This window comes from Notolepis coatsorum, assembly GCF_963971535.1.
Source record: "Notolepis coatsorum genome assembly, chromosome: 4".
Classification (NCBI taxonomy): Eukaryota; Metazoa; Chordata; class Actinopteri; order Aulopiformes; family Paralepididae; genus Notolepis; species Notolepis coatsorum.
In genome coordinates this window covers 119437148-119450475 of record NC_140168.1, presented here as the reverse complement: position 1 = coordinate 119450475, position 13328 = coordinate 119437148, and the positions used below count along the sequence as shown (strand labels likewise).

Here is a 13328-nt window from a genome sequence, read left to right as displayed (position 1 = left end):
GGTGGAAATGGCAGACGTTCAAAGTCATAACATGCACAGCGTTTAATCCAACCAGTGCGCAATGAATCACGTTCAAAATATAAATAACTTCTCTTAAACCACTATTCGTGATTCTGCCTAGAGCCAGGACTCGACAGTGGGGGGGGGGGGGCTGAGCCTGTCTTTCTGTACACTAATTCGATAGTTGATGATAATGATAATAAATATTTCACTTCATTAGCAAAAATATTGTAAAATCATTAAGTCTGTTATAAGCTATTCTCCCTCTCTCCTGTGTGTGTGTGTGTGTGTGTGTGTGTGTGTGTGTAGGCTACTCTTTGACATGGATTAGGCTAATTAGCTTTAACAATCCTGATTCCTGAGCCTATTTTATTCAAAAGGGAGATATTGATTTAAATATGTATATAGCCTATATATTAAAAAAAAAAAATCGTATCTCCTGTGCTGACACAAGCACTACCATAGCGTGGAGTGGAGAGATAACACACAATACATATAATAATTTATGGAGATATACTAAAAATCTATTTATAATTTTTGCCCTGTAAAGAAATCTCTCTGGGGGGGGTGGCCAGGTAGCGCAGCGGACTAAGCGTCTGTCTACCACCGCAGAGACACTGGTATCGAATCCGGCTGTCAGCGGTCCCTCCGGCTTGGGCGGTCGTCATACTGACACAATTGGCAGTGTCAGTGGGTGGGAAGCCGGTGGCTGGTAATCTGGTCGTAAACAGCGACTCCTACAGGTCGGTTAGGGTGCCTGCACAGCGAGGGAAGGAACTGGGTAAGGTAGTGTGAGCCTCCCACATGTTACACTTCCCCGGTGAGAGTCCGCGCTGTCAGGTGAAAAGAGGCTGCTGGCTGTCTCCTATGTATCGGAGGAAGCATCTGATAGACTTCAGGGCTCCCAGTGGCGGGCACATGCGCGCAACGACCAGGAAGGGGAGGGGGGAATTGGCATAACGACTAAATTGGGATGGGAGAAAAACACAGAAAAGTGGGAGGAGGGGCGGCTACGTGATGCAGTGGGCAAGGCGCTCACCACGAATACTGGAGACGCTGGGTTCGCCTGTTCGAGCCCAGCGCTCCACATTGCTTTCAGTTTAGCTGGTCGTCCGTACTAATACACATTGGCCGTATTAGGGGGTGGGAAACTGATGGGTGGGGATCGGGCGTTGTGGACAGCGACTCCTACAGGTCGGTTGGTGCGCCTGCGCAGTAGAATCAGGAAGCAACAGGGGCGGGGCCCCTCCAAAGCGCAGACCCCTGACGCTGAAAGATCGCGCTGCGCAGGTGAAAAGATGCGACTGCTGTTACCTCAAGTACCGGAGGGGACTTGTGCTATGTATGACTTAGTCCACATTGCAGCCGGCTTGTGGGAGGCAAGAAACAGCGTTCGAGACAGGGGAGGGTTGAATTGGATGATACGAAATTGGGATGGGAGAAAAATTTAAAAATGGGAGAAAAAGTGGATAAAAAAAAAGAAAAGTAGGAGGAGAAAAAGTGGATAAAAAAAAGAAATCTCTCTGGCTGGTAGTTTTTTTAATCTAAAAAGTACATTTTGTTCCCTGTTTTTCAGCATTTAGCTACAGGCATGGATGATAATGATAAACAATGGCATAGTAACAGTCAGGTGTTATATTATTTCAAAATAATAAAGTAACTATAATGAGTCAATAGATAAAAAACAGTAATGGCATGTAGGTTACTCACCCTACTCTTGTAACTCTAGTAATGTCTATTAGTGTAATAATGTTTAGTAGTGACTAGTAATGTTTAGTAGTGATTAGTAATGTTTAGTAATGCTTAGTAATGTTATGTAGTGTTTAGCAGTGCTATTGCTTAGTAATGTTATGTAGTGTTTAGCAGTGTTTAGTAAAGTTTAGTAGCGATTAGTTATGTTAGGTAATCTTTAGTAGTGTTTAGCAGTGTTTAGTAATGTTCAGTAGTCATTAGTAATGTTAGGTAGACTTTAGTAGTGTTTGGTAATATTTAATAGTGATTAGTAATGTTAGATAGTAACAGGGTGTCCGCGGGACCTTAAAAAGTCTTAAAAAGTCTTAAATTCAACTATCAACTATTAAGGCCTTAATTTGTCTTAAAATGTCTTAAATCCGACTTTCGGAGGTCTTAAAAACATGCCATGTCATCTTATGTTTCATTGTGAAATCTGGGGGGAAACTATTATTAACGGGAGATAAAGTCAGACTTTTTTTTTTCTTTCACGCAAACGGTACGCTGCGCAGTGGGGCGGAACCAATTTATGGTCCTTAATGTGTGTCGCCGTCGGGAGCTATTTCAGAACACCGGAGCATAGGTAACACGTTATTCAAGCCGTAGCGATAACGCTGACGTTTAGTTTAGTTTAATTGATTTGTATTTATTTGCACTCGTTAATTTAACATGGGAAAGTGCAAATTTAATGAGAACTGGCTCGAAAACCCTCTGTTTGCACCGTGTGGTTGGTCCCAGTGAAAGTACGAGGCCCGCTGCAAACTCTGCAAAAAGGATTTTAAACTGGGAACGATGGGAATAAAAGCAGTCGAGTCACGCATGCACAGCGCTAAGCATGTTACCTCTACAAAAACCCGCCTGCAGACAACTTCAATATCAAATTTCTTTTCGACGCCGTCCACATCAACTGCTCAGGGACAGGTAGGTCTACCACCAATTACATCTGCACCTGTCCGGGTAACGTTCGGCTCCACGCCAACCCTTGAAGCTGAGGTACTGTGGGTTCTAAATACGGTCGCAAAGCATCAGTCCTACAATGGAAATGAGGGACTAGGAGAGGTGTTTCAAGCGATGTTCCCTGATTCTGTTAGGATCTATGCGTAACAGTACTGTATATTTGCATATCATGTATGTCACAAATGTAACGGTAATATATACCTGTATGTCATGTATATCCCTATGCCATAAATGTCATGTATGTTGTGCATGTCATAAATGTCACTATGAATTGAAAATGGGGGACCCTGATGTAAACAAGACAAACGTCTTTCTCTGGTCTGCATCCCCTTATTATTGTGTGTATTGAGCTGTACTGTATTGTACCCATTCTGAAATCTGTTAAATAAAGTATTCATTCAACCAAACCACAAAAACAAAACAACTGGATGAATGAAAACTTTATTTAACAGATTGCAGAATGGGTACAATACAGTACAGCTCAATACACACAATAATAAGGGGATGCAGACCAGAGAAAGACGTTTGTCTTGTTTACATCAGGGTCCCCCATTTTCAATTCATATTGACATACACAACATAGAATAGATAGAATAGAAATACTTTTATTATCCCATGGGAAATTTGACACTGCAAATCGCTCAACATTTAAACATTTAGACAGGACAGGTCACGAATTAGAATAATAACACAAATCAATAAAGTTGCCTAGGATAAGAGTAGAGTAAAATAGAATAAAAATGAAATAAAATATACAGAAATAAATACAGTAAAAACATACATGACATCATGACATACAGGTATATACTGTAGTACTGTTACATTTGTGACATACGATATGCAAATAATATACAGTACTGTTACCCAGAGATCATAACAGAAAATATTATATATATATGATGGGGATGAGACTGTACATTAGGAGGAGGGGGGGGGGTTGGACATTTACGGTGGCCAGTTTCGAATTGCAGCCTCCCGTAGGTGCTCTTTAAGAGCGGTTTTGAATGTGGGCAGGGGTAAAGTGGGTTTTAGGAGTGAGGTTAAGCAGTAGTCTGACCAGTTTGTTTTGTGATGTTTGTAATCTTGTTTTTAGTGCCTTTGAGGTGCTTTGGTACCATGAGGTGCAGGCATAGTCGTAGTACCCTTGAATGAGTGTACTGAGAGTACCCATGATTTTTGCCATTTTGTTATCGTGAAATTGGTATTAAATTTAATTCTGAGTGGCATTAAAAAGTCTTAAAAAGCCTTAAATCTGACTGGGCTAAACCTGCAGATACCCTGAGTAATGTTATGTTTAGTAATATTTAGTAGTGATTAGTAATGATAGGTAGTAATGTTATGTTTAGTAGTGCAGAAACCATATTGCTGTTACGGTAAATGTGGGATATATTCACATTCCTTGTTGGGTTGATAAATGTGAGATTTGTTTAGGCCAATAATCTGTAATAAGGCTCTAAATACAGTGAACACTTTATGGTTTATGTCTTAATCTGAATCCTTAGTTTAACCCTAACCTTAACCTTGTCCTTAACCTCACTGGAGACGTCACGCCTAACGCTAGACTAAAATAGAGATCACTTGCTGGAATACAGAGAACACTTGGTGGTTCATAATAGGCCTGCACGATTTGGGGAAAATATCTAATTGCGATTTTTCTGACAGATATTGCGATTGCGATTTCATTTGCGATCTTTTTTTTTCTTTCTTTTTTTAAGCAACCCAACGGAGGTTTATTGTAAAATGCAGCTTGCATCTGGCTGCGCGGTGGGTCTGCTTGGGACACGGAGCCTGGAAAATGTTATTTTTACCTGGGAATCGATACCGGTACCCAACAGTACCTTTTTTCTGTACTTTACTCTCTCTCTCTGAAGTCTAAACTTATTTTTATTTAATTTGTATCCACTTTTTCTCCCATTTTCTATTTTTCTCCCATCCCAATTTCGTATCGTCCAATTCAACCCTCCCCTGTCTCGAACGCTGTTTCATGCCTCCCACAAGCCGGCTGTAATGTGGACGTGTAAGCCATACATTGCACGAGTCCCCTCCGGTACTCGAGGTAGCAGCCGTCGCATCTTTTCACCTGCACAGCGCGATCTTTCAGCGTCAGGGGTCTGCGCTTTGGAGGGACGCCGCCCCTGTCGCTTCCTGATTCTACTGCGCAGGCGCACCAACCGACCTGTAGGAGTCGCTGTCCACAACGTCCGATCCCCACCCATCAGTTTCCCACCCCCTAATACTGCCAATTGTATTAGTACGAACGACCAGCCAAACTGAAAACAATGTGGAGGGCTGGGCTCGAACCCAGCGTCTCCAGCATTGGAGGTGAGCGCCTTGCCCACTGCATCACCTAGCCGCCCTAAGTCTAAACTTCTTAATGTCAACATTGTTATCACAACACACAACCTAAAGCCCCTCCCTACCTCCCTCTCCTAAACCGTTCCTACAACCATTGATGATCATGTATACATTTATTATGTATTATATTTGTTATGTTTAAATATCAACATTATCTGGCCATCCTCAGTAAATACTCGATAAATCAAACTCCTCTGACCTCATCTGGTCTTTCCAAAGACCAGATATGGGACACGAGCATGCTCGTGCACACACACATACACACAGAAAGGGGGAATGACTTATAGCTGACTTAATGATTTTAGAATATTTCAGCTAATGAAGTTAAATGTAGAGTAGTGTAGATGCACTGACAGAAGCGGTCTGGTGAGGTAAGTTAATGTAAGCGATGGATATCTTTGCCTACAGGGGCGGCTGTTCTCCCTGTTCAGTGTTTGAGTGAAGTGTCTACGAGCCAATCACTACGCTCAGATTTAGATAAAATACCCACTGGGTCACATGGCAGCTAGAAGTCCAGCCTCCTAGACTGACGTGGTGTTGCTATGAGATGGAGGTCTTGCTTACTATTAGAATTAGAATTAATTATTATTATTTTATTTTTTTTTATCTTTCTTCCCCTCCTTTTTCCCGATGTTTCTCCCATCCCACCCTTCCTGGTTGTTGCGTACTTTCCCCTACTGTTGGTCCGGGAGACCGGAGACTGTCACATGCTTTCCTCCGACGCATGTGCAGCCTGGGGCAGGCCAACCTGGCCGCGCAGGTTCTCACCGGGGAGAGTGTAGCGTGTGGGAGGCCACACTATCTCTCCTTGTTCCAACCTTTGCTGAGCAGGCACCCCGACCGAACTGTAGGGGTCGCTGTCCACAACGCCCAGGACCCACCCTTCAGCTTTCCCACCCCCTGATACAGCCAATTGTATCAGTGTGAAGAGGCCAGCCAAGCTGATAGCAACGCCGGGAGCTGGATTCGAACAGGCGAATCCAGTGTCTCCCGGTGTTGGTGACGAACGTAGTCTCCGTGCGCCAGCGTGCCATTTATCCAATCAGGTGCATTCCATGTGGGGAAATTGGAAGTAGGGATGGGATACATGCATGCAATATGTAAACAACAACATACATTTTGGACCCGCAATTTTTTTTTTATTATGAATTCATTAATAAATAAAAAATGTGGGGGGGGGGCAATACCTTTATTCCACACTTTTATAAGCTTTGTAGATGTTTTTTATTTTAATTACTCTATGTAAAAATGTTATCTATAGCACCTTTAAGTAACAGCATGCAATGATTTCCTTTTCTGAAAACCAGTCCTTTACTCATGGCCAGATATGGAGTTCCTGGAGGTCCTAACGGAGGGACTGGAACGGGTCCTACTGGTCCGGGGAGGAGGAAGCGAGGTCATCACCATCTACTCCTAACTGGACAAACACAAGGATCATAGAGCAGCCAATCGCGTGGAAGAGAGCAAAGGGGGATGGGGCTACAGAGCCCTGGGGGCGTGGCCTCTCTCCTTCAGACAGTGCAAAAAAAAGGAAAAAAAAGACAAGACTGTCATTGGCTGCAGCTTGGATAGACCCCCTCCTACCTTTACATGCCACAGTTTAACACAACAAGGTTCCCCATTCCACTCTAAACAAAGCTACAGAAATGCCAACACAATTCCTCAAACTCACAAAGTACGAGAGTGCCCAACCTCAAGCGGGCAAATGTGTGTGTGTGTGTGTGTGTGAAAGTCATCCATCTAAAGGGACTTAACATGTGATGAATACAACATTTGGAGCAGGGACCTATGCTGCATTGGGCGAGTGTGTTGGGTGGACCAATGAACGAGTTTAACAGAATTTCACAGAGAGCCGGGGGGGAAGTAGGATATTCCAGGGCCGATCAAAGTGTTCCACTGATGTGACTCAGGGTTTGTTTTTATTATTATAATTTTTTCTTGCAGAGAATGTATTGCGATGGAAACCGTCGTGTGAGTTGAGTTGTGCGTCTGAATGGAATCAACAGCGTTGAGATTTTCTCTTTCTTGCTTTCTTTTTTTATAGGACAGAGAGAGGAAAAAGATTTAAACTCTCGCAAACTACAGTACGTAATCTACAGTACGTGACAGAATATGAAGGCGTACACGCCTTCCAGAGAGCATTTCTTCATCTGAGACTTTGATTTGCGTCTTTAAAACCAAGCTTAGCTGCGAGTGCATGAAAAGCGGTGAGGTGTGAGGTTGTTGGTAGTGTACTTTGTCACTTTTCTTTTGGCAGAACTCTGACGCGAGTGTCTGCCACAGACCTCACTATATAATAAGTCCGCTTCTTGAAAGTGTACGCTTTGTGTATATACAACGTCAGTCTAAGGTAAGAAATACTTAGGGTCCAGATTTAGGCTCACTCGCACAGGTTCTGGGCATCTGCAGGTAGGTATAAAACACGCCTGGATTTGAATTGGGAAGCCAGGCATCTACCGGTCAACCAAAGGTTAACCCCTACCTTTGCCAAGGGAGATATTAGCCTTCCGAGGCTTCAGACAGGGATGCACCCCCACTCACCCCCCCCCCCACACACACACACATCCTCAGGGGAACACTCTCCGGGTCACAGGATCACACAACTCCCGCGTCGGGAAGCTTCTACCGCTCAGCCAAAGGGAATCAATCCCAGAAGAAGAAAAATAATCCAATGCAACATAGTCAACAGAGGTTTGCTCTGAGCTAGTTCACAGAATACCCCACGTTAGGTCACATGTTGGTAACTAGATGTGTTCCCCAGACTCTTAGTTAGTAGGTGGTAGCAGTGTAGTGTGTGAGTGTGTGTGTGCACAAAGAGTGAGTGGAATGTTGCCGTTGTATTATAGTGAGAGAGCATTTGAAGGTCTCAGTAAGTGAAGAGTCAAGTATTGGAGAGTAACTGTTTTTAGTCAAACCGAGGTCGGCGCGGGGAGCTAGGACACACTGGACCACGGTCGCCGAGATCACTACACTGCATGTTGTCAAAATGTTTTCTACGTTGCACTGTCATTTGGCCGTTTATAACTCTGAAAAGAGTACTTGGTGACGGCGTGTTGTGTGAACATGTGTCCTGTCACTCCCTCCCTTCTAGACACCAGAGCTACTGTAAGCCCTTTATTATCGTGTGTGTGTGTGTGTGTGTGTGTGTGCGTGTCACACCTGGCTCCCCTTCTGAGTTCATTGTTCATCGGAGGAGCTGTTAACTGGAAGTGTTCTGTCCCACTGATGTTCTGGGAAACTGAAAGTGTTCTATTCCACTCTGTCCTTTTCATTGTAAATTACTTATTGTGCAGGGATTATTTTATGTTTGTTTTAATTCTTACACTTTTTTTTGCTTGTTCATTTTAAGACAAAGAAGCCCCAAGGTTTTTTTTTTTTTTTTTTTAATTACATTAATATAAAAAAAAATAATGAAAAAAAAATTACTTTGAGAAATGGGAATAAACCAGTTTTGAAAGAAAAGAAAGTATATTTTTGTCCTCGTCACATATTGTTGCTACCTGCTATTAATACTACCGGTATGTAATGTATTGCTAATTTAATGAGTTGGTTACTGTTGCTACATTATCCTGCGATGTATCCACGTGCCTTTTGCGTCAACATCCCTCTTGCGTGCTGACGTCATTTCCACTTGTACGTACAGTCCGGAAGCCGGTGCCATGTTGTGATATTTGAGGAAAATTTCTGGGCGAAGTTCACTAACAAAGTGGGATACAAATCCAATTTCGGGGTGAGCATGGAGGTAAGAGGAAGTGTAGCTAAAAACCATATAAGAGTATCGTGTACCGACTACATTATGTGATAATAACATACAGGTTGTATACATTCTAATCTACACACATCTTGTGAGAAACATAATAATGGTCATTCACGCCCGAGATCAAACCTTGTTTCTCTTACCTTCACCTTTCCCGTTTGTCCCCAATAATAATACGATTAATAATAAAGCTACACCACCGAAGCCAGCCTCACCCCTACAGACAGCCAAGTGTTGTTGTATGTGTCACATATATAATGTAACATTACAATGAAATGCTTGGTTCTGTATGAGCCCCCCGAGATTGTGCTTCATAATACAGTAAAAAGAAAAAGGCCAAACACTATACAGAATATAGAACCTACAAAATGCCGCTTTTTAATGCACAAATTAATGAGGTTAACTACGTTGTCTCAGCTATGCTGCTAAGTGGATCCGTACCATAAATGAAAATCTACCGACCAACACAGGACAAGACAGGCAGCCCTGAGCCCCCTTGCAGTACCTATAGTACTAACTAGGCCATTGGCATTGGGACGAACCATTATGGGAACGAATGGGTGGTATCTACTGTACAAAATCTATATCCCACCCCTATCTTTAGGAACGTTTAAACGACAACATCCCGTCCTTACATAACTGCATCTCTAAACGTAAACAACGGTACCCAAACTCAACAACGACGCCGGACACTTTGCACCCATCATGTCTGCATCACACCCCCCCCCCTTCCAGTCCAAATCCACTCCCCGTCTCGGGATCCACTGAGCAGCCTGGTGGTGGTGGTGTGGAGACGGGGAACGGCAGAGACATCCCGACAAAACAAATATACAATCACCCTCCAGAGAGACTTCGAGTTGATGCTGTACAATATTATCCACCCGTTGATCTTGTAGGATTTGGGTGAACGAATGTCCTCGTTGTTGTGTGTCTAGTAATAATCCGAGGACAGACAGACGGGGAGGGGGAGCAGCCAGACAGACAGACACCTCGGGAACAGCTACCGCAGCCTCGCGTCACAGTCAGTGGAGTCAGTAGACAGGGGGACAAGTCGGTAGGGAGGACAGCCACGTTAGCTCGGCGACTAGCCAGCGGGGTTATTTTTGGTGTGGTAGGGTAGCACATGTTCTATTTAGCCGTATGAGCTAATAACATCATCTGCTTTGAGAGCCTAGTCAGGTCCGGCTAGTGTTTGTACTACAGTGAGAGAGTCATCTTGAATTTGCTGCCGGTATAGTGGTGGTGGGAGGGTTAATGTTAGCTGTCTGTTGCGACGTTTGCTGTCACCCCACCCCCACCCAAAAAACAATCTGGTGATTAACACCTCGGTGCTTTGAAGAGTCCTATGACGTGTTGAAAAGATGGACTTGAATTTTTATTCGGATCTAACCGACGGTACCGGACAGCATGGCGACCCAGAGTTCTTGGATCCGCAGTCTTTCAATGGATTTGACTCTGTCAACAAGGTGATCCCCCCCCCTACTAACACAACAGCAGGGAAAACCTCAGCAGATAGAACATTTTTCCCTAGGCTGTCACCTGGCCATTCGTAGTGCATGCATACTTAGTCTTGAGGAGTTGGGAACATTTGACAGCATTTGTGCTGTCATTGAATAATGGCCTTGTACCTGCCTTGTCAAGGAATTCTCCAAATTGGCCTTCTTATTGCCAAGAGGTCAATGTCAACACTGGTGATGATGCACTTGTCCAATGTCCATCTTCCAGACTCTGGATTGGATGGTGGAAGGATGGTAGCAGGTGATGAGGATGATACTGATGTAGCCTAACTGTCTGTTGTGAATCTTGGCGTTTCAGTTCCCCGGTGGAGGTGACAGTTACCTGACTATCTCTGGGTCCGGCCATCCATTCCTCTCCTCAGAGGTAGGTGCTTCTCTCTCCTCCCTCCGTCCTTCTGCATCAGTCTGTTCTCGTTTGTCCATCTCTTTGTTCTCTCGAATACACCCTCTTACACGGTTGTCCATGTTCTGTTCCGGGAAAGCTCAGCCTTCAGTACACATTAGTTTATGTATTTGTGTCCAACATTGTTGCTCGCAGCTCATTGTCTTCCGTCAAGTTTCGTAAGTGAGTACTAGTTGCGTTCCTCTTGAGCAGTGTTGTAGTACTCGAGTCCGAGTCCTAGACTGATTTTCAGGACTCGTGACTCTACTTGGACTTGAGCACTGATGACTTGGACTTGGACTCTAGCATTGACTGCATTCGGACTCGGAAGGTGCAGATGAGGAATTGGACTTGATAATTGATAAATAGTTAAAATGTTTGTAGTCGGCGGCTAAGTGGCGCAGTGGGCAAGGCGCTCGCCACTAACGCAGGAGATGCTGGGTTCGAGCCCAGCTCTCGGCGTTGCTTCCGGCTTGGCTGGTCGTTCATACTAATACAATTGGCAGTATTAGGGGGTGGGAAAGCTGGTGGGTGGGGATCGGACGTTGTGGACGGCGACTACTACAGGTCGGTTGGTGCGCCTGTACAGCAGAATCAGGAAGCAACGGGGGCAGCGTGAGCCTCCCACACGTTACTCCTCGCCACTGAGAGATCGCGCTGTGCAGGTGAAAAGATGCGACAGCTGCCTCCTCGTGTACCGGAGGGGGACACATTGATGCAAGGCTTCGTCCACATTGCAGCCGACCAGTGGGAGGCATGGCCTAACAGCGTTCGAGACAGGGGAGGGTAGAATTGGATACACGAAATTGGGATGGGAGAAAAATAGAAAATGGGGAGAAAAAGTAGATAAAAAAAAAGTTTTGGACTTCCGGTATGAGAGCAGACGGGTAACACATGTGCGGTAGAGCTCCTGGTCAAATGAGCGAAAAAACGGATAAAAAAGGACCCGAAAAGTGATTAAAAATGAAAATGCACACGAGAAGTAAGGAAGAGACAACGATTGTGAAGGAAAGAGAAATGGAGAACACACGAGAAGAGGAGAATTTGAAGAAACAGAGTCCCCGAAGCGAAGCCGAGAAGAGACAGGCGGAAGAAGGGGGAGGTCCCGCTGAGGCAGACACGGGAATGCCAGGATGGGCCGTGGTCATGCAGGCCGGGATATTGGAGAACATAACAGCGGCGATAAAACTGAACACGGACACGATAAGGAATGATATTGGGAAGTTACGGGAGGAATTGAGGAAGGAACAGGAGGACTTCAGAGGTGAAATGAATACAGAACTCAAAAGGGTGGATGAGAAGATGGCGGAACAAAACAGAAACGTGACCGAGTTACAGACTAGAACGGCGCAAGCGGAGGAATGGAACACAGAGATACACGAGGTATTAACATGTGCGATTCAAAAACAAGAACAGATGGAGACAAAGATATCGGACATGGAGGGGAGGTCACGGAGAAATAACATCAGAATATGGGGATTGAAAGAAGGAGTCGAAGGGGAATCGGTGACCCAATATGTAGAAAAGCTTATCAAAGAGCAATTGAAGGAGACGGGACTGGAAAAAATGGAGATTCAGAGGGCCCACAGGGCGTTGGCTCCGAGACCGAAACCGGACAGACCTCCGAGAGCGGTGATTATTAACTTTCTGAGATTTGAGATTAAGGAATTGATACTCAGAACCGCGTGGACCAAGAAGATAGAAATCGAAGGGAAAAGACTATCGTTTGATCATGATTACTCGACAGCGGTAGCAATAACACGCAGGTCCTACGCGGGACTGAAGAGAATTCTGAAAGAAAACGGAATGAGATTCCAATCACCCATGACCTCGCTAAGGATTCACTGGGAGGAAGGGACGGTGACGTACGCGACGGCGCGGGAGGCGGCGCAGGAGATGAGACGACGGGGGATGCAGATGGCGGAGGACGGAGAAGGAAGGAGACAGGAGGACCAGACGCGGAGCCTGCAGCAGAGATTGGAGGGGGCACGCAGATGGACCAGAGTAGGAGACCGAAACCAGGGAGAGGAGGGAGGAGAGAGGAGAAGGCCGAGATGAGACGTGACAGACCGAGGGCGGAGACGGACGAGGAGGCCAGAGACGGAGAAGGAGGGGAGAGGAGGCGGGAGGAGGCGAACGGATGAGTACACGCACAAGAGATTGAAAAAACTACCCAAATAGAGACAAAAAATAGAAACTGAAATAACATATGCATAAACACACATTCCCAGGTAGAGGCAGGATATAGGAATGAACATAACGTATACATGGACACATAATACACATGCTGATGGAGGAAATAAATGGAAATATAACTAGGTAGGATAGACGGGACACAGAACATACTGAAACAAATACATAGACACACGCTGCGAGTAACACAGTTGGAAGGGATTAAGGGGATAAATGGACATCACATAGAAAATAGAGGGGAGGAAAAGAAAGTAAAAAGGGGTACACAGAAGGCACCACACACGGGTTTGGGAGGAAGGAGGGACATTGGAACATATGAGACACATTGAGAGGGACCTAGGAAATGAGGGTCTTTGGTCAGAATGAAGGACGGAGCGCTTTTGACCAGGAGCTCGACAGCAAAAAAAACAGTAAGAAAGCTGGACAAATATGACGA

General features: G+C 44.9%; 2 protein-coding genes across 4 annotated transcripts in view; both read left to right on the top strand.

Moving 5' to 3' along the window:
* slc12a6 (solute carrier family 12 member 6) overlaps positions 1-8486 on the top strand; it is a 240039-nt gene extending 231553 nt beyond the window's left edge. Inside the window, 1 exon segment of the mRNA XM_084312786.1 lies at positions 6369-8486. Within this exon segment, the coding sequence (XP_084168912.1) occupies positions 6369-6460 (92 nt within the window). The 3' untranslated portion in view covers positions 6461-8486.
* A 205-nt stretch (positions 8487-8691) lies between these two features.
* The window catches only part of tox4b (TOX high mobility group box family member 4 b), a gene marked incomplete at its 5' end in the record, with an annotated part of 52192 nt that continues 47555 nt past the window's right edge, over positions 8692-13328 (top strand). For 2 of the 3 annotated variants that reach the window (XM_084312825.1, XM_084312823.1), the window contains 2 exons: positions 10162-10266; positions 10616-10681. In XM_084312825.1, coding sequence (XP_084168951.1) covers positions 10162-10266; positions 10616-10681 — 171 coding nt within the window. Of the gene's footprint in view, positions 8786-10161; positions 10267-10615; positions 10682-13328 lie in introns of those variants that run through there. The other variant, XM_084312824.1, reaches the window with a different exon arrangement.